The sequence below is a fragment of the Oryzias latipes genome, chromosome 9, assembly GCF_053564925.1.
Source record: "Oryzias latipes strain Hd-rR chromosome 9, Olatipes_Hd-rR_3.1".
NCBI classification, from domain to species: domain Eukaryota; kingdom Metazoa; phylum Chordata; class Actinopteri; order Beloniformes; family Adrianichthyidae; genus Oryzias; species Oryzias latipes.
In genome coordinates this window covers 31556789-31572210 of record NC_136245.1, presented here as the reverse complement: position 1 = coordinate 31572210, position 15422 = coordinate 31556789, and the positions used below count along the sequence as shown (strand labels likewise).

The window sequence follows — 15422 nt, the reverse complement described above, 5'->3', positions numbered from 1 at the left end:
TAAAGATTACTCATTAATTTTTGCAGGTGGGATGGACTTTATCCCTTAGTGTTTGTGTGTGTTTTTGGTGTGTGTAATAGAGGGACAGAATGACAGAATTTTCTTCAACATTTCATTTCTTTGCAGTTTCCAAAGTGAGTTTTCTTTTTTATCCTTTTGTGAAAGTTCGTTTTTTAAAATGAGGTTTAGTAGAAAATATTCACTGAGGTTACTGATGGTAGAAACTAGTTTTTGAACACACAAAAAGACAGCAGGAAAAGCAAATATACTCACAACGCAAATACGTTTTTTCTCAAAAGCTGACCCAAGTAATATGGTTTCCTTTTCATAGTTTTTTCTCAATTTCATAATTTGTTTTGCTTTTTTTAGCATGGCCTAACACAATTTAGAGATGACATTAAAAGTAGAAGAAAATTAAAATAGGGCAATAAAACACAAGGATGTCTGATAGAGTTTATGCAGCTCTCATTTGCTCACATATTCTGTTATCAATCCAATATAATAACCTATCTCAGTTCTGTCTGACATGCAAAGAGCTAATACAAGATATATGATGTATCTGTTCTGCCTGATTGAGTGACAGTTGTTTTCCGTGTAAACAACCCCTGCCGACAACTCCATCTTTGTTAAAAATAGTCAAAATCCTGACAATGTTGCTCTGAGAATTTGCTACTTGACCTTTCAACTAAAAATAGAGTACCGAGAGTCATCCTTTAGGCAGCCACTACATACATTTTGCACATTTTCCATGTATGACATACATGCGTGATATTTCATAAGTTTTGTGTTCATCACTCGTTGATGTGTCCAGATGTCCGTCGATGGATTGGCTGACGGGTCTTTAAGTGAATTCGGTTTTGAGCTGTTCAGAATATTTGGTCGGTTAAGAATTACACAGTTTACGCGTATTTTACGTAGTTTATATGCAATTTTTACGTAAATCTTATGCAATTTAGCCAGATTACTGAGAGATTAATGCACAAATTTGTGTCTTTCTCTTGTCGCGTATACAGCACATATAACACGTTAAAATTACGTAACTGACACATAAATCACTATTGAATTGTACATAAAAAGTGCAATAATTACACACGGTTCCACGTTGATTTACGTGTTCTTTATGTGGTTTATTCATACTTCTTTAATGCTTTTAATGTGGTTCATTCTTGATACATCTGTGAAAATTTCATTTGAAAGACCACAACAAAGATTGCCTTGTAACGCAAAGCCCAGGATTTCCTTTGGCTCAACTCTCCTCTTTTGAAAAATTGTCTTTTATCCATTTGAGGTGGAATTGTGTTTTATTGGCTGAAAATTGTTTTTACAATCTGAATGAAGATTGAGCTTTTCTAAATGTGTGTTGTACATTCTTTGAATGTTTATCCTGTTTTAATTGCAAATAGCCTTTAACCTTTTTTTAGATCATTTTTTGTAGATTAAAGCAAAAATAATTAAATTAACAAATAAACCAAGATTATTTTTAGCTTATGTACACAACACTATTATGTTAAAAAACAACTGTTATCAAAATGTTTTATTTTTCTTTAGGATCTAAATAATAAAAAATTTTATATATCTAGTCATGTTCTAATCAACATGCTTTGTAAATATTACAATGTGAGTAAAAATAGTCCAACTGTATTTGTAGGAACTTTGCTTATATGGTTTGAGATTCCTACTAAAGAGAAAATTATAATAGTAAATTCAACCTTTAGAGATTTTAAAAACATGAAAATAATCTTTTCATACTCTGCTTTTTCAAACCTGAACTTGTTTAAATGTGTTTTCTTACTCTACCTAGCATTTTTAAATATGAAACTTAAAGAATATTTCAATGTGAGAGCGCATTCATGTTTGACAAGGCGTGTTGAGAGTGACTATTTTTCATGGAATTAGCCTGCCTAAAGCTCCAACTCATTATGGTTTAGCATGTTTACTTGAGTCGTTCATTTTTTACACAATATATCATATAATAAATCAGTTTCATGGGCTGATCTTCATTTAGAACCTCAGAAAATCTGAGTAAAGCTGCGTTTTTGTCGGACTTTGTCGGAATTAAAGTCGGACTTCTAAGCATGCTAGGAAGATCCAACATAGATTGGTATTAAAAAAGAAAAAGATTAATTAATATTGTGGTTTTGTTGTACACCAGTGTGGTCAACCATAAATGTTGTATTTTCAGGACAACCCCGCCCTCTGGTGTTCAGGTATGATAACTACATTATGACAGGAAAAACATTTTTCTTAATGTTTTCACATTTTTATACCGTTTTCTTAGTCAACTCTTGATATGTATAGTTTGAGTTACTTATTAACTGTCAACAATTGTTTTGTTGTTAGTGATGTTCGTAGAGATTTAAGCTCGTGCCGGTTTCGCAGCTGCGGATTGGTCCCATTTTTTCTCCCAGGATGCAGTTCGCCTCCTCAGTTTCTTTCACTTTTGTTTTTGTTTTTAAATGTTGAAGCTGCGCACAGAAAACGACACGGTACTGTGAATATTTTGATATAAACTGATGTATGTGACTGAATTGAGGAGTATAAGATAATAAAATATAAAGGCGTTGTCTGCATAAATACATTGTTGTGATGGAAGAAGTGAAAGAAGCGCGAAATCGAAAGTACAATTCTCCCAGCCTTTTGTCCCCTGAATTAGCTGAATGACCATTTATTGTATGTAAGAAAATAATTTAGCTGCATTAAAGTGAAACCTCTAAGTGTTAAAAAATAAACGGACTTACCTGAAATATACCTTGTTGCAGGTGGATAATTCCAAGCTGCCTTCTTTGCCACCATGTTTCCTCTCCTGCTCCTACTCTTTGCTCTGCTCCCTTCATCTCATGGAGCTCAAATACCAAGTCCAGACCAACCCAAGGAGATCCCAGTAGCCACAAATGGCCAGCTGTTTCCCTGGGACCGCATGAGACTCCCCAAAACCATCTCCCCACTCCACTATGACCTGAGCCTCCACCCCAACCTCACCACCCTGGACTTCACCGGCGTCGTTCGCATAGACCTGGACGTGCACGAAGACACCAGCGTTGTGGTTCTCCATGCAAAGAAAATGTACATATCAAGCGCGCTGTTGCTCGCGCCAGCGGGCACGAGGGTCCTCCAGGTTCTGGAGTATCCTCGCTTTCATCAGCTCGCCTTGATGTCTGACGTGGTGCTGACCAAAGGCAGGAAGTATGAGGTCCAGCTGGAGTTTGCTGCAAACCTGTCTGACAGCTACCATGGGTTCTACAAGAGCAGCTACCGCACCAGCACCGGGGAGGTCCGGTAGGTCCACAAAATCCAGATTTGGCCCAAAATAGTGTCATTTAGAGCAAAAACTGGAGTTATTGTGAGAAAGAAAAAAGAAAACTAGAGTATTTTATGCTTTACTTCTCCCAGGGTCATGGCATCAACACAGTTTGAGGCGACCTTTGCTCGTGGGGCCTTTCCCTGTTTTGATGAGCCCGCCTTCAAAGCCAACTTCACCATCCGGATTATTAGAGAGCCACGCCACATTGCCATTTCCAACATGCCCAAGGTACGCCAACACGTCTTTTCCTGATGGCTTTAACACCAATGTCGTGAAGGGGATTGAGCGAATCTGTCATTACGTAGTCACTATATGCTAGTCATTTCTTAAAAACATTTCCCTTCTTTTTTGGCTCAGTTGCTGGACTTTTTCTCATCAGATAATCTTAAGGATTTGCATTTCTGCTCCTTTTGTGCTTCATTTTTTAACACACCCTTCTCAGGTGAGGACAGTGGAGTTACCAGGCGATCTACTGGAGGATCACTTTGACACGACGGTGAGGATGAGCACCTACCTGGTGGCCTACATCGTGTCTGACTTCCAGTCGGTGAGCAGGACCACCCAGCACGGAGTGAAGGTGAGGAGAAGACCCCAGCCGGGTCGTCGCTCTTTTTCTTCCACTGGGATGTTCCAGACACACAACTGTTTATCGTTTTGTAAAACTAATCACTGGCCATGATGCCCTTCAGATTTCCATCTACGCTGTTCCAGAGAAGATCAACCAGACAGCCTTTGCACTGGATGCTGCTGTTAAGCTGCTGGACTTCTATGATGACTACTTCGACATTCCTTACCCACTTCCCAAACAGGGTCAGTGGGAAGTTTCAGTTGTAGATGAGGGAGGTTTAGATTTACGGGAGGAAGACAGATCAAATGGATGAATAAGAGAGATTGTTTCAAGCATCACATGTACTCTTGTGACAATGATCTCACTCTTTGGTCGTTACAAAGTTGTGTTTATGTTCTCGGGCCCGCAGACTTGGCCGCCATCCCTGACTTCCAGTCTGGAGCCATGGAGAACTGGGGGCTGACCACCTATCGAGAGACCGGCCTCCTCTTCGATCCGGACAGGTCCTCCGCCTCCGACAAACTGGGCATCACCAAGGTGATCGCTCATGAGCTGGCTCACCAGGTGGGTGATCTTTCCGTGATGGTTTTGCCTGCAGTTTTTGAGTACTGGTGGTTAATATGCATTGTGGTTCTAGTGGTTTGGAAACCTGGTGACGATGGAGTGGTGGAATGACCTGTGGCTCAACGAGGGCTTTGCCAAGTTTATGGAGTTTGTCTCCCTGGACATCACCTACCCAGAACTGCAAGTGGTGAGAGCGTGATACCCATTTCATTGAAAACCTTCTGTGATTTAGAGCTCATTTCTGATAAATGATTTATTCTGTCTTCCCCTCAGGATGACTTCTTCTTGGGAAAATGTTTCGAAGCTATGGAGGTGGACTCGCTCAGCTCCTCCCACCCAGTCTCCACCCCCGTGGAAAACCCCACACAGATCCAGGAGATGTTCGACGATGTGTCCTATGACAAGGTCAGGCTGACTCTGCCAGAACTTGGATTGGACGCTCTGAAGGCCTCAGTGAATTAAATGGTTTTAGCGTGTCGTCTTTTAGGGAGCCTGCATTCTGAACATGCTGCGTGACTTTCTCACTCCTGAGGCCTTTGAGATCGGCATCATCCGATACCTGAAGCGCTTCAGCTATCAGAACACTGTCAACAGCCACCTCTGGGAGAGCCTGACTGACGTGAGTGACATGGAAAACTTTATTTAGTGTCTCAAATGTGGTTCAGATCAAATGGGTTGTTATTTCTCTTCCGATTATCTTTTAATCTGTTTTTAAAGGATTCCCATTGGTCTTTCAATCACGAATATGCTGTTTTCAGCTAAAATCAATAAACCTTTACTTTTTTTTTTAGAAATACTTTCTGCAGATCGACAGTAGTTCATTAGAAATTGAACCCCTTCTCATTGCTAAGAGTTCTCTACCTGCTCTCCCACTAGCTTACAGTCTCTCACATCACCATCCTAACATAACTGGTGAAATAAAAATTGCAAGCAATGTTTAATCCAGATACAAACAAGGCGTACATGAATCTAGTCATCTACTAGTAGATGTATGAGAATGGAAATGCCCGCCCAACGTTTTTTTCTGTCAAATATAATCTTTTTCAAACACAATTTGAATAAAGAAATAGTCAGAAAGTGAGTTTTAAACCATAATTTTCTGATATATGTCCTCCGCCGTCACACAAAAAGCAACAAGAACACGTTAAAAACACCAAACACACCATTTTCATCAGAGTGGGTCTTTGGTTGAAAACTACATGGATGTAAAGCAGCAGATCATTCATAACCATGTAGTAACAGCTCTGTTCAGTGTTTTTCCTCTGCTTTTATACTGTATTAAAAAAATGTTTATGCTTTTTCCAGCAGATGACTGCAGGTTGCTTAGTAATTAGGAATAAGAAATTTTAATAGTTCAAAGATACAATAAATAAAAAATATAAATTTTTCTGTTATTTTCCATCTGTAGACTTTACTATAATTTTTCAAATTTATTTTGTTGATAAAACCCTTTTGGTTTTCTATCAAACTTTTAAAGGATATGTCCTTAGTCAGTGATTAAATGATAGAAAATGTAAAAACTTTATTCTGATCCTTTTTTTATGTTTGTTTGTGAATTAAATAACTGGCCTGCAGGTTAGTGCTGTTCTTGGTTGTAGTAATGTAGTTTTAAAAAAAATCTTTTTTGAGCATGGGTGCACTTCTTCACTGATAACATTCACAAGGCTATCTAAAAATGAAGAAATAAAAAAATCTCTAGTTTTAATCATATGCATTTTTATCTAAACAAAAATCTGTTATGATATTTAATATTTTAAATACTGAGTACGATGTTTAGATGAAGACAGAGCTGATAACCTGGCAGTGGTAAATGTTTTCTAGACTAATTAGGAACATTGAATCATTTCCCATGGTGCATCTGATGCTTTCTCATGGCATACTGGTTGTTAAACACTGTACAATCTTTGTTCTGCTGTTTAAGACTTTGCTGCATGTTCTCAGTTTGTTTAATCTACTTTTTTACTCCCATCCTGTGCTTTTTGCCTTCAGATCTGCAGCTCAGATGATTTGGACGAAGGCCGAATGAAGCACAAAGAGTTTTGCTCCAAACGCAAAGACGAGTCTGGAGCCTCTGTGAGTTTTCCTGCTTTTAAAAAGAATATCAGGTGGAAAAAAACACTCTGACCTCATGTGGCTTTGCTGATTATCAATGTTAACTATTTTTTAGCCTTCACCGTATTCTTTAAATCTGATTTAAAGTTACAATGTGAAGTTTCTCAGCGCGTTTGATGATTTTGAGCTTGAGGGATGTGGACTGATCGGCAGAAGTGGTACTCGGGTGATGAGCTGGATGTCAGGGCCATCATGGACACCTGGACGCTGCAGGAGGGCTTCCCGCTGGTCACCGTGGAGGTCAAAGGGCGGGAGGTCAGGCTGAGTCAGGAGCGCTTCCTTAGGACGGACAACCCCTCCCTCACTGAAGGGTAATTAACCCATAAGTCATTCCTAGATAAATCCCTTTTCCTTTATTCATTTACTAAAGGCAGAACAACAGCAGCCATAAAAGTAGAAACATTCTAGCCCACATAGCTGATATTTTTCCTGCATGTGTCCATTTGAACAAGATTGGAAGAGACGTTCAGAAAAACATCAGTAAATGGACTGAAACACTGTGAGGCTGTAAACGATCAGATTTCTTTTCAATTTCATGTAAATTTGTCCACATTCCAAAGTACCGCAGTAGGATTTCTCAACCATTGTTTTGGCGGTGTCACATAGTGCATCTGTTCACCTGCAGGATGTTTCCTCTGCTTCATTTATGGCATTGACCTGGAATGAATTATGAGGCCATAGAATAAGTTTTGTTTTTTTGTTTTTAATAAAGGAAAGGACTTTGTTGGCCAAGGAGTATTTATTTATATTAGCGCCTCACCGTCTCCGGAGACTATGGTCAAGCCAAGAAGCTTCATATTGGATACGAGAATATCTTAAAAAAATCGGATTTCTTTTGTGTTTGTATAAACCAATAGAGACAGAGTAAAAACTATTTTATTTCCTTGTAAGGGTTTGATCAATCTGTGTGTCGGCAGGTTCTTGTGGCAGATCCCGTTGACGTACATGACCAGCGCCTCCCGCTCCGTCCACCGTTTCCTTCTGAAAACAAAATCTGGTGAATGTTTGCAGACTCTTCCTCCCAAACACGACTAGATATGTGAGCTCCCCCCCTCACCCTATGTCTCCTCCCTTTCAGACGTCCTGTACCTGCCAGAGGAGGTGGACTGGGTGAAGTTCAACGTCAACATGAGCGGCTACTACATGGTCCACTATGGCGGTGGGGGCTGGAACTCCATCATCTCCCTGCTGCATCACAACCACACAGCCCTGAGTGGCAACGACCGGGCCAGCCTGATCCACAACGTCTTCCAGCTGGTCAGGTCCGTCTCCTGCAGGAACACACTTCCTGTTTCATCTCCTCTGGGCGGAGTCACAGTTCATCACTGAGTCTGGTCACTTGTTATGTGCAGTGTAGAGAAGGTGAGGCTGGACACGGCCCTGGAGCTGTCCCTTTACCTGTCCAGAGAGACGGAGATCATGGCGGTCTGGCAGGGCTTTGGGGAACTTGTACCTCTCTACAAACTGATGGAGAAGCGAGACATGCCTGAGCTGGAGAACCAGATGAAGGTTTGTGGCGTGTCACAACGGGAGCATAAACAAAACTCTGTACTTTAAAGGTTTGAGAAGAATTGAAGAGCAGAAGGAAATAGATAAAAATATCAATGTTCACTCTAGGATTTACAATCTTCAGGAATTTGTGTTCAAATTTTGCAATGTGAGTTATTTATCATCATAATATGAACAAGTAATTATAAACTGTGAAAATTATAGACAGCAAAAAAAGTTTTTTTGTAGTATTTATGGTAGTTTTTCTTCCTCTAAATCAGTGTTTTTCGATGGTCAGGTGTGCTGTGGGAAATTGCCCTCATTAACTGATCTAAAAACATTTTCCATCTCCAGGATATCAGCTCTGTGTTCATCCAAACAGGCCCTGATAAAACACTGAGTAGTTAGGAATATAAAAGATCGTAAAATATTTTTTTCTTTGTGTTTATTTGATTCTATCAAAGACATTTTGTTAAGAATGACGGTACAGCGATTTAGCCGTTGCGTCAGCTGTTTTTGGAAAAGTCCCGCCCCTTTAACTGTCTCCACCAATCATTCTTGAAAGCTTAATCACACATCGTCAGTCTGACCAATCAGAAGTGGTTAAAGTCTTTACTTCCTTGTTCCGATTTAGCTCATAAAGTCTCTCAGTTCCAACAAGCTTGTCTTTAGCGGTGTAGCTTTCCGCAGAATCCGGTGTCAGACCGTGGAGAAAGTGAACAAAACAATGAAGCAAAGAAACATTTTCATCTCCCATAAACATCTCCCATGATGCATTGGGTTAAAGTGACCGCATCTTAGCGCACACTGAGTCTTCGTGTTAAACGTCTTGAAACCACAATGAACACACATCAAACAGTTTTTGAATATTTAACTTAACTTTTATTGTGTCTTTTAGAAAAAACAGCTGCAACTTTCAGCTTTTTCTGCCACAATTATCACAAAAATGCACGTGAGATAGCAGAGGGACTGTAGATCCATACAGACTATGAGTTTCTCCTTTTTTTTTTTTTTTTTGGATGCTGGTGTGCCGCGGGATTTTAGTCAAGGTTAAAGTGTGCCGTGGCTCAAAAAAGGTTGAAAAACACTGATCTAAATTTACCATCAGTTTTTCTATCTGTTCTTTTCTATAGATCATTTTGTAATCATTTTTTCATATGTTGCTGCTTCAATGTCTTTTTCTTTACATGTGCAAATTTAAAAAAAGAAAGGAAATTTCATAAATTAAGTTAACAATTTAAACAAGGAAATAATTATTTAAAAAAAATAATCTATCATTAGTTAACAGATCGTAAAGTTGTGTCTTTCTCATGCTTACAATTGAAAAAGGTTGAACTTCACTGATTGACGTCCCTGCTAGTGCAGATCAGTGGATCCCACATTGAGGGGTAAACCTGCGTCCGCTCGTCTCCTTCAGAGCTTCATCGTGGATCTGTTTCGGGGGCTGATCGATCAGCAGGAGTGGAACGACTCTGGCTCGGTGTCCCAGCGAGTGTTGAGGAGTTACCTGCTGCTGTTCGCCTGCGTCAGGAATTACAGTCCCTGTGTGACCAAAGCCACGCGGCTTTTTAACCAGTGGAGGGATTCTGATGGCACCATGAGGTCAGAGGTCACAGCACTGTGTAAAACCGTTCCGTCTTTAGTCCGAACTGACACTCTTGTCGCTTTAGCCTCCCTGTGGACATCACCATGGCCGTGTTTATGGTTGGAGCTCGCACACGGGAGGGGTGGGACTTCCTGTATGAGAAGTACCGCACGTCTCTGCAGATGTCGGTGAAGAGCCGCTTGAAGTGGGCCATGGCGGTAACAACGATGACGGACAAGCTTCAGTGGTGAGTCTCAGCAAATGAGTACATCGGATTTCAAGGTTACTGGACTGAAGCTAAACCTCTCCTCCTCTGTAGGATGATGGAGCAGAGCCTCAACGGGGAGGTGATGAAGACCCAGGACCTCCCAGATGTGATCATCTCTGTCGCCAGGAATCCTCATGGCTTTAAACTGGCGTGGGACTTCCTCAGAACCCACTGGCACACGCTGATTCAGAAGTCAGTGAACTCATCACACATGAACATTTCAAACAGCAGGGATGGTCCCAAAACGGAGCAGAGTTATGGCAAATACAATAATATAACATTACTGTATATAAACGGGCATCTCGATGCTTCATTGATGTGCTTCGTTATGCGGCACAATTCTAGCCAATCATTTTACCTTTCCAGTTATTGTGGGCGGGCTCATATAAGGATGGGTGAGGCCGTGAGGGTGGGCGGAGCTTCAGTCAAAATGCTGAAGGCAGAGCACACATCTTACATCAAAACTTTCTAATTCAGCGTCCTGCTGAACAAGAGCACTTTGAAGAATTCTCAGAAAAAAGATCGTTGTCATGGTGATGAGCGGTAAAATCCGTGCTCTCTGGAAACAGATGACTGTCAGAAAGAAGGAAATCGAGCATCTGAGACACTTTCAAACGCTCTCCTGTGCGCCTGTGTCGCTGCTTTGTCACACTTAAATGTTTTTGGAAAAAGTTGGTGATGTGTTTTTCCATTTTTTGGGGAACCGATTCGAGTACCGTTTAGGCACCGGCTCTGTTTTTCAAAGTACCAGTTCAGTATCGGATAAAATCCCAACGATACCCATCCCTAATCCACATCAATGCTTTAAAACCAAATGATACAAAATAAACTTTATTCTGAGCACATGACACATTACCAACAGTTACTTTACAATTCTGAATCATCCAGTAGTACTTTTTGTAGATTTTGTATAAACATCAACATATTTTGGTCTTCTGAACATATTTACATTATTTTCTTTAGTCAGATAAAATAAGGATAACAATAAAAAAGGTTATTTTTGTCTGATGAAGGAAAACATATCATTGCATTTATTTAATCAAGTTCTATAAAAAAAAACCTTTACTCCTCTGTAAATAATTTAGTAATAATTAAAAAATGTGTTGCTAAAACATAAAAGAAATCAGAAAAAATTAAGATCTTTCTGATAATTTTCTATCAGAGGCCAAAACTTTGTTCCCAAACTGAATGTCATGTGCTGGATTAGTAGCAAAATGGCTTTCATGAGTAGAATTAAAAGAGGAAAAGTTGTTTATGGTTTGCCTGATTTTCTGGTAGCAGGACACCTCGGTTAGAATCCCGCCTGGACCCTTTCTGTGTGAAGTTTGCATCTTCTTCTAGTGCACGTATCTCTGATTAGTGCCTCTAAATTAGAAAACTAGAATGGGCTCCAGCAATTATTCCTAGCCAGAATGGAACAGGATAATCAACGGATGGGCTAAACCTAAAAACCAACTCAGTGCTGCTGTTTTCTCCAAAGAGGAGGTCAAGTTTGGAGTTAAATTCAATGCATTAACATTATTCTGTGTTTAACTGCAGGTTTGACCTGGGATCCAGCACTATATCCCACTTGGTAGCCGGAGTAACCAACCAGTACTCCACCAGAGAGATGCTTCACGAGGTCAGAGATCATTTCAGGCCACTTTTGCTAGAGGACCTGGCAGATCTAATACTTTTGTGTGTCTGTGTTGGTGTGTTTTTTGTTTATTGCTGTGCTCTTGCGTTCAGATACGAAGCTTCTTCGACTCCCTGACAGAAGAGGCGGGTTCTCAGATGAGGTGCATCCAGCAGAGCTACGAGACCATCGAGGACAACATCCGCTGGATGGACAGGAACCTTCCTCTGCTGCAGGCCTGGCTGAACAAACATGGCAGCAGAAACCACCATCAGGAGTTATGAGGGGGGGTTAAGGGGTCACAGAAGCCAAAACAGAAGCAGGTCGATGATAGAATTTCTATATTTTTACTTGATGAAAAAGGTTTTACCTGATGTATTTTTTTTGAACGGGAACTAAAGTATGAAAATTAATTTATGCCAATGGAAAGGTTTAGGGGTTTTGACAAATTTAAAAAGGAATTATTGCATAATTTAAATACATTTTAAGTGCATACGATTGTAGCTTAATTGGATTAAAGATTTTAATTTTTTGTGATGTATTTTAGGCACAAATTTGGGACCTGGACACTTTTTCTAAGATTGATCCTGATGTGTTTCTGTGGGTTTGTGTTAACGGTAGGTTTTGCTGTGGGGGGCTATGTTCAACAGCACTGACGTCTGAATTTCTGTGATTTTTGTTTTTATTGCACTATTTTTTTAATGCTACAAAAATTGTAAATAAAAAAAAAGACTTTATTCAAAGCAGATAATTGATATTTCTGAAATATTCAGTATCAGATCATGTTTGTGATCAGTTTATCAAAGATAAAGTTTCAAACTTGATTGAAAATATTATAATTACGTTTTAGTTTGATTTTAAATGAGATACTACCTTAAGTTGAAGTAAAAATAGTTTATCATCGCAGAAAATGATGTAAAAATGTATTATTTATAGTCATAAAGCTTTATCAAAAATGTCCTAAGTTCCCTCATGAGTTAAAAAAAGACATCAAAGATAAACATTTTCTTTAAATTATAAAAATAAAACATTGTTTTATATTGGATTAAGGAAAAACATAAAACTATGACAGGTTTTTTTTAGGATTTATTTTTCTGTGTGTTTTCAGTTTTTAGTTTTCTAATTTTGGGTTTTTTGTTACCTGTAGGCCATAATCAACAAACCTAAAAGTAATAAAGACTTGATTGATTCAAAACTGTGTGTATTATTTTTTATTAAATCAACGTTTCTCTTTTTAAATTCACTAAATGAAATTTTTAAATGTATTTGCTCCATCTTATCTGAAAGTGTGAATAACATTTTTATATATTTGCAGATCTATATATATTGTAGAAAATGTATGTTTTAATATCTTATTCTTTATTATGTTACAGCTTTATCCTTAGTGTGAAGTGAACTTATTTTGAACTATCCAGATTTATGGTCGTGTGACATTCCTTTTTGCTTTATGGTTGCAGCATCCTGTGAAGAAGCAGGATGTTCTTTGGGCAAACTTAGGTGTTTTTCATAGGTGCAATAAATATGCCATGGGCGATATCCGTACCATCTGGGTTGAAGATTCTTCCCCTGAAAGTGTGAAGATTCGTGTTCTCATGTGGAGGTTGGAGATGACCTTTGCTCTGGACACCGGTAAAAGGAACCTTGAGTTGTCCAGGAATGATTTACTCTGACCAGATGGGGACTCTTTTGATCATCGGACCGTGTGCGCCGGTCAAACGGGCCCCCGGGAGGTGGAGCGGATCCGAAGCTTGCAATCGTCAGCTATTGGCCAGAGGAAGCAGGCGGGCTATCAACTGACGAATCAGAGCGACCAGGGGCGGAGATCCAGCGACCATTATCTTTCCGGAAGACGGAGATTCAAACACATCTTAAAAAGACTGGTTTTAAAGTTTTCCATTGTTCTATGGAAAATCTACGAGTACTTCGCATGTAACTTCAAACTTGTGCGTCAGTAGATCTTTACTTGAGAATCCAGATATATCTGCATTAATGTTTTAATCTGTGCTTTAGAACTATTGTCAGGGAAATAAACTCCGTGTATTTTTAAACCGGTTGAATCCTTGTTTGTTTTACCACTCTCGACTATCGAACACGCATGGATGGAAAGAACTGAAAAACGGACGATTTCTTTCCTACAATTTATATAGATATACCGGTATATTTGCAATATCTTTTAACTGTTTATTGGTGTTTGTTTCATATTTCCAGTTTCACTGGCATTGGAAAGCTGGTTATCAGAAAGAAGACTCCAACATCTTATTTGCTGCATGTTTTCCTTTAAATAAATAAATATACAAATATACAAAAAAAAATATACAAAAGGTCAGTTTGTACCACAACCCAAAAGTGCCTTGAATTCACTCGGCACAAACTGATCACAATTTACACACATTTCACTGAAATCACATTTGGCCCCCATGACAATGTACAGAGCGTACTGAAAGTCAAAAAGTACATGTTAATATATAGAATACATTTCACATATTGGAATGTCACCTATGCATAATACCATGTATTATCCCGCCCGTCTCTGTTGCTGTATGATTGTTTGTCTGCACATTCCTTGTACTTACCCCCCCCTTCTTCAATCTAAATTTAGCTTTGAGAATATTTTTTTTTAAATAATTTATACAGTGTTTAACTCCAACTGGTTCAAAGGACACATAGTAGTCAAAACTTAAGTATCCTGTAGGTCTATGACATAAATCCAACTTACATCTGGTTTAGGCTGTCATCCTAGAACATTTAAAAATGACTTGCTTTTTAAAAATTACTTTAAGTTTTTGTTCATAAAAAACGTATTTAAAAAAATAACGTAAAATCAAGTAAGCCTCAGTTACCATGGAAACACCAACATCTCCCTGTAAACACAGAAGATTACTGAATAGTGGGTTTTCTGTCATTATAACTGTGAAAATAGGTTTGAGTTAAATAATATGAAAGAATTTAATGCTGCAATATTTCCAGCCACTAATACAAATAGCCACTCATACAATCTACTCCAAAATAATGTTCATCTACAGCTTCTCTCCTCAGAGATTAATGGACAAACACCTTCACATGTTTTCTGTTGCTCAAAGAGCTGCTTCCTATATTCTCAAATGGAAATGCAATCATAAAATATTAGAACAAAGAGTAAAGGAGAGAACAACAGGAAATCAGATTTCCTGTTGTTCTAAAAGCAAAACATGAAAACTTAAAATTACAAGATTTTAAAGGATTATTAGGAATTATGTTTTAAAGAAAACTGTTGTACTTTTTGTAAAAAAAGGTATTACAAAATTGAGAGTTTGTTTGTTGAAAATGTATTTATGACTAAAAGCCTCTTCAAAGATTTTTATTTCTGACTTTCATCTAAATTTCCAGTCCCTTTTATACTAGATCAAACTATTTTTAAAAAACTGTTGATACTTTATCAGATTAAGCTTTCAATGATTTACAGATGTTGGTAAATTTACATATTAAAAAACAAATATTTTAAAATCAAACCACTTATGAAGACATAAAATATAACTTTTTTTCTGAGTCACAAGAATTCATGAAACACAAATCCCCCAAAAACTCTTTAAATGTGTAGAAGTGATTATAAACAAGATAAAAAGCTGGAATTTTTCTTCACATTAGTTAGTGTACATATTTGTTAGTGTGACAGTTGTCTTCATGTTCATTTTATTTAAAAATGTGTTGTTTGATACACAGTTTTTGAAGAGGTGAAAAACAATGTAAACATTTAGACTGCATAAACTGCTGTTTAAATAAAGATTTAACACTTTGAAACATGACGAAGAGAAAAAAACTTGACTCCACCTTTGGTGAGAATGAAGAAATGAGCGGGGGGGTGACCAAGATGGCGCTCTGAACAGTCGTGTTTGGCTGAGCTCTGCAAACCTAACTGTTTTTTGTAATAATACACGGTGAGCA

At 38.5% G+C, this 15422-nt stretch overlaps 1 protein-coding gene across 3 annotated transcripts; it reads left to right on the top strand.

Moving 5' to 3' along the window:
* The first annotated feature begins 33 nt into the window (after positions 1-33).
* Positions 34-12696, top strand: erap1b (endoplasmic reticulum aminopeptidase 1b). Of its 3 annotated transcripts, none has more exons than XM_023958242.2 (19): positions 34-134; positions 2760-3276; positions 3391-3529; positions 3744-3878; positions 3991-4111; positions 4279-4433; positions 4507-4620; positions 4707-4838; positions 4921-5052; positions 6423-6506; positions 6699-6856; positions 7463-7542; positions 7624-7807; positions 7898-8054; positions 9451-9635; positions 9704-9865; positions 9938-10078; positions 11426-11507; positions 11615-12696. In XM_023958242.2, the coding sequence occupies exons 2-19, from the start codon at positions 2792-2794 to the stop codon at positions 11783-11785; spliced, it is 2817 nt and encodes a 938-aa protein (XP_023814010.1). In that variant the 5' UTR covers positions 34-134; positions 2760-2791; the 3' UTR covers positions 11786-12696. The 3 variants fall into 3 exon arrangements, with proteins under 3 accessions (XP_023814010.1, XP_023814008.1, XP_023814009.1); XM_023958240.2 differs by lacking the exon at positions 34-134 and adding an exon at positions 2353-2486; XM_023958241.2 differs by lacking the exon at positions 34-134 and adding an exon at positions 2541-2670.
* The last annotated feature ends 2726 nt before the right edge of the window (positions 12697-15422 follow it).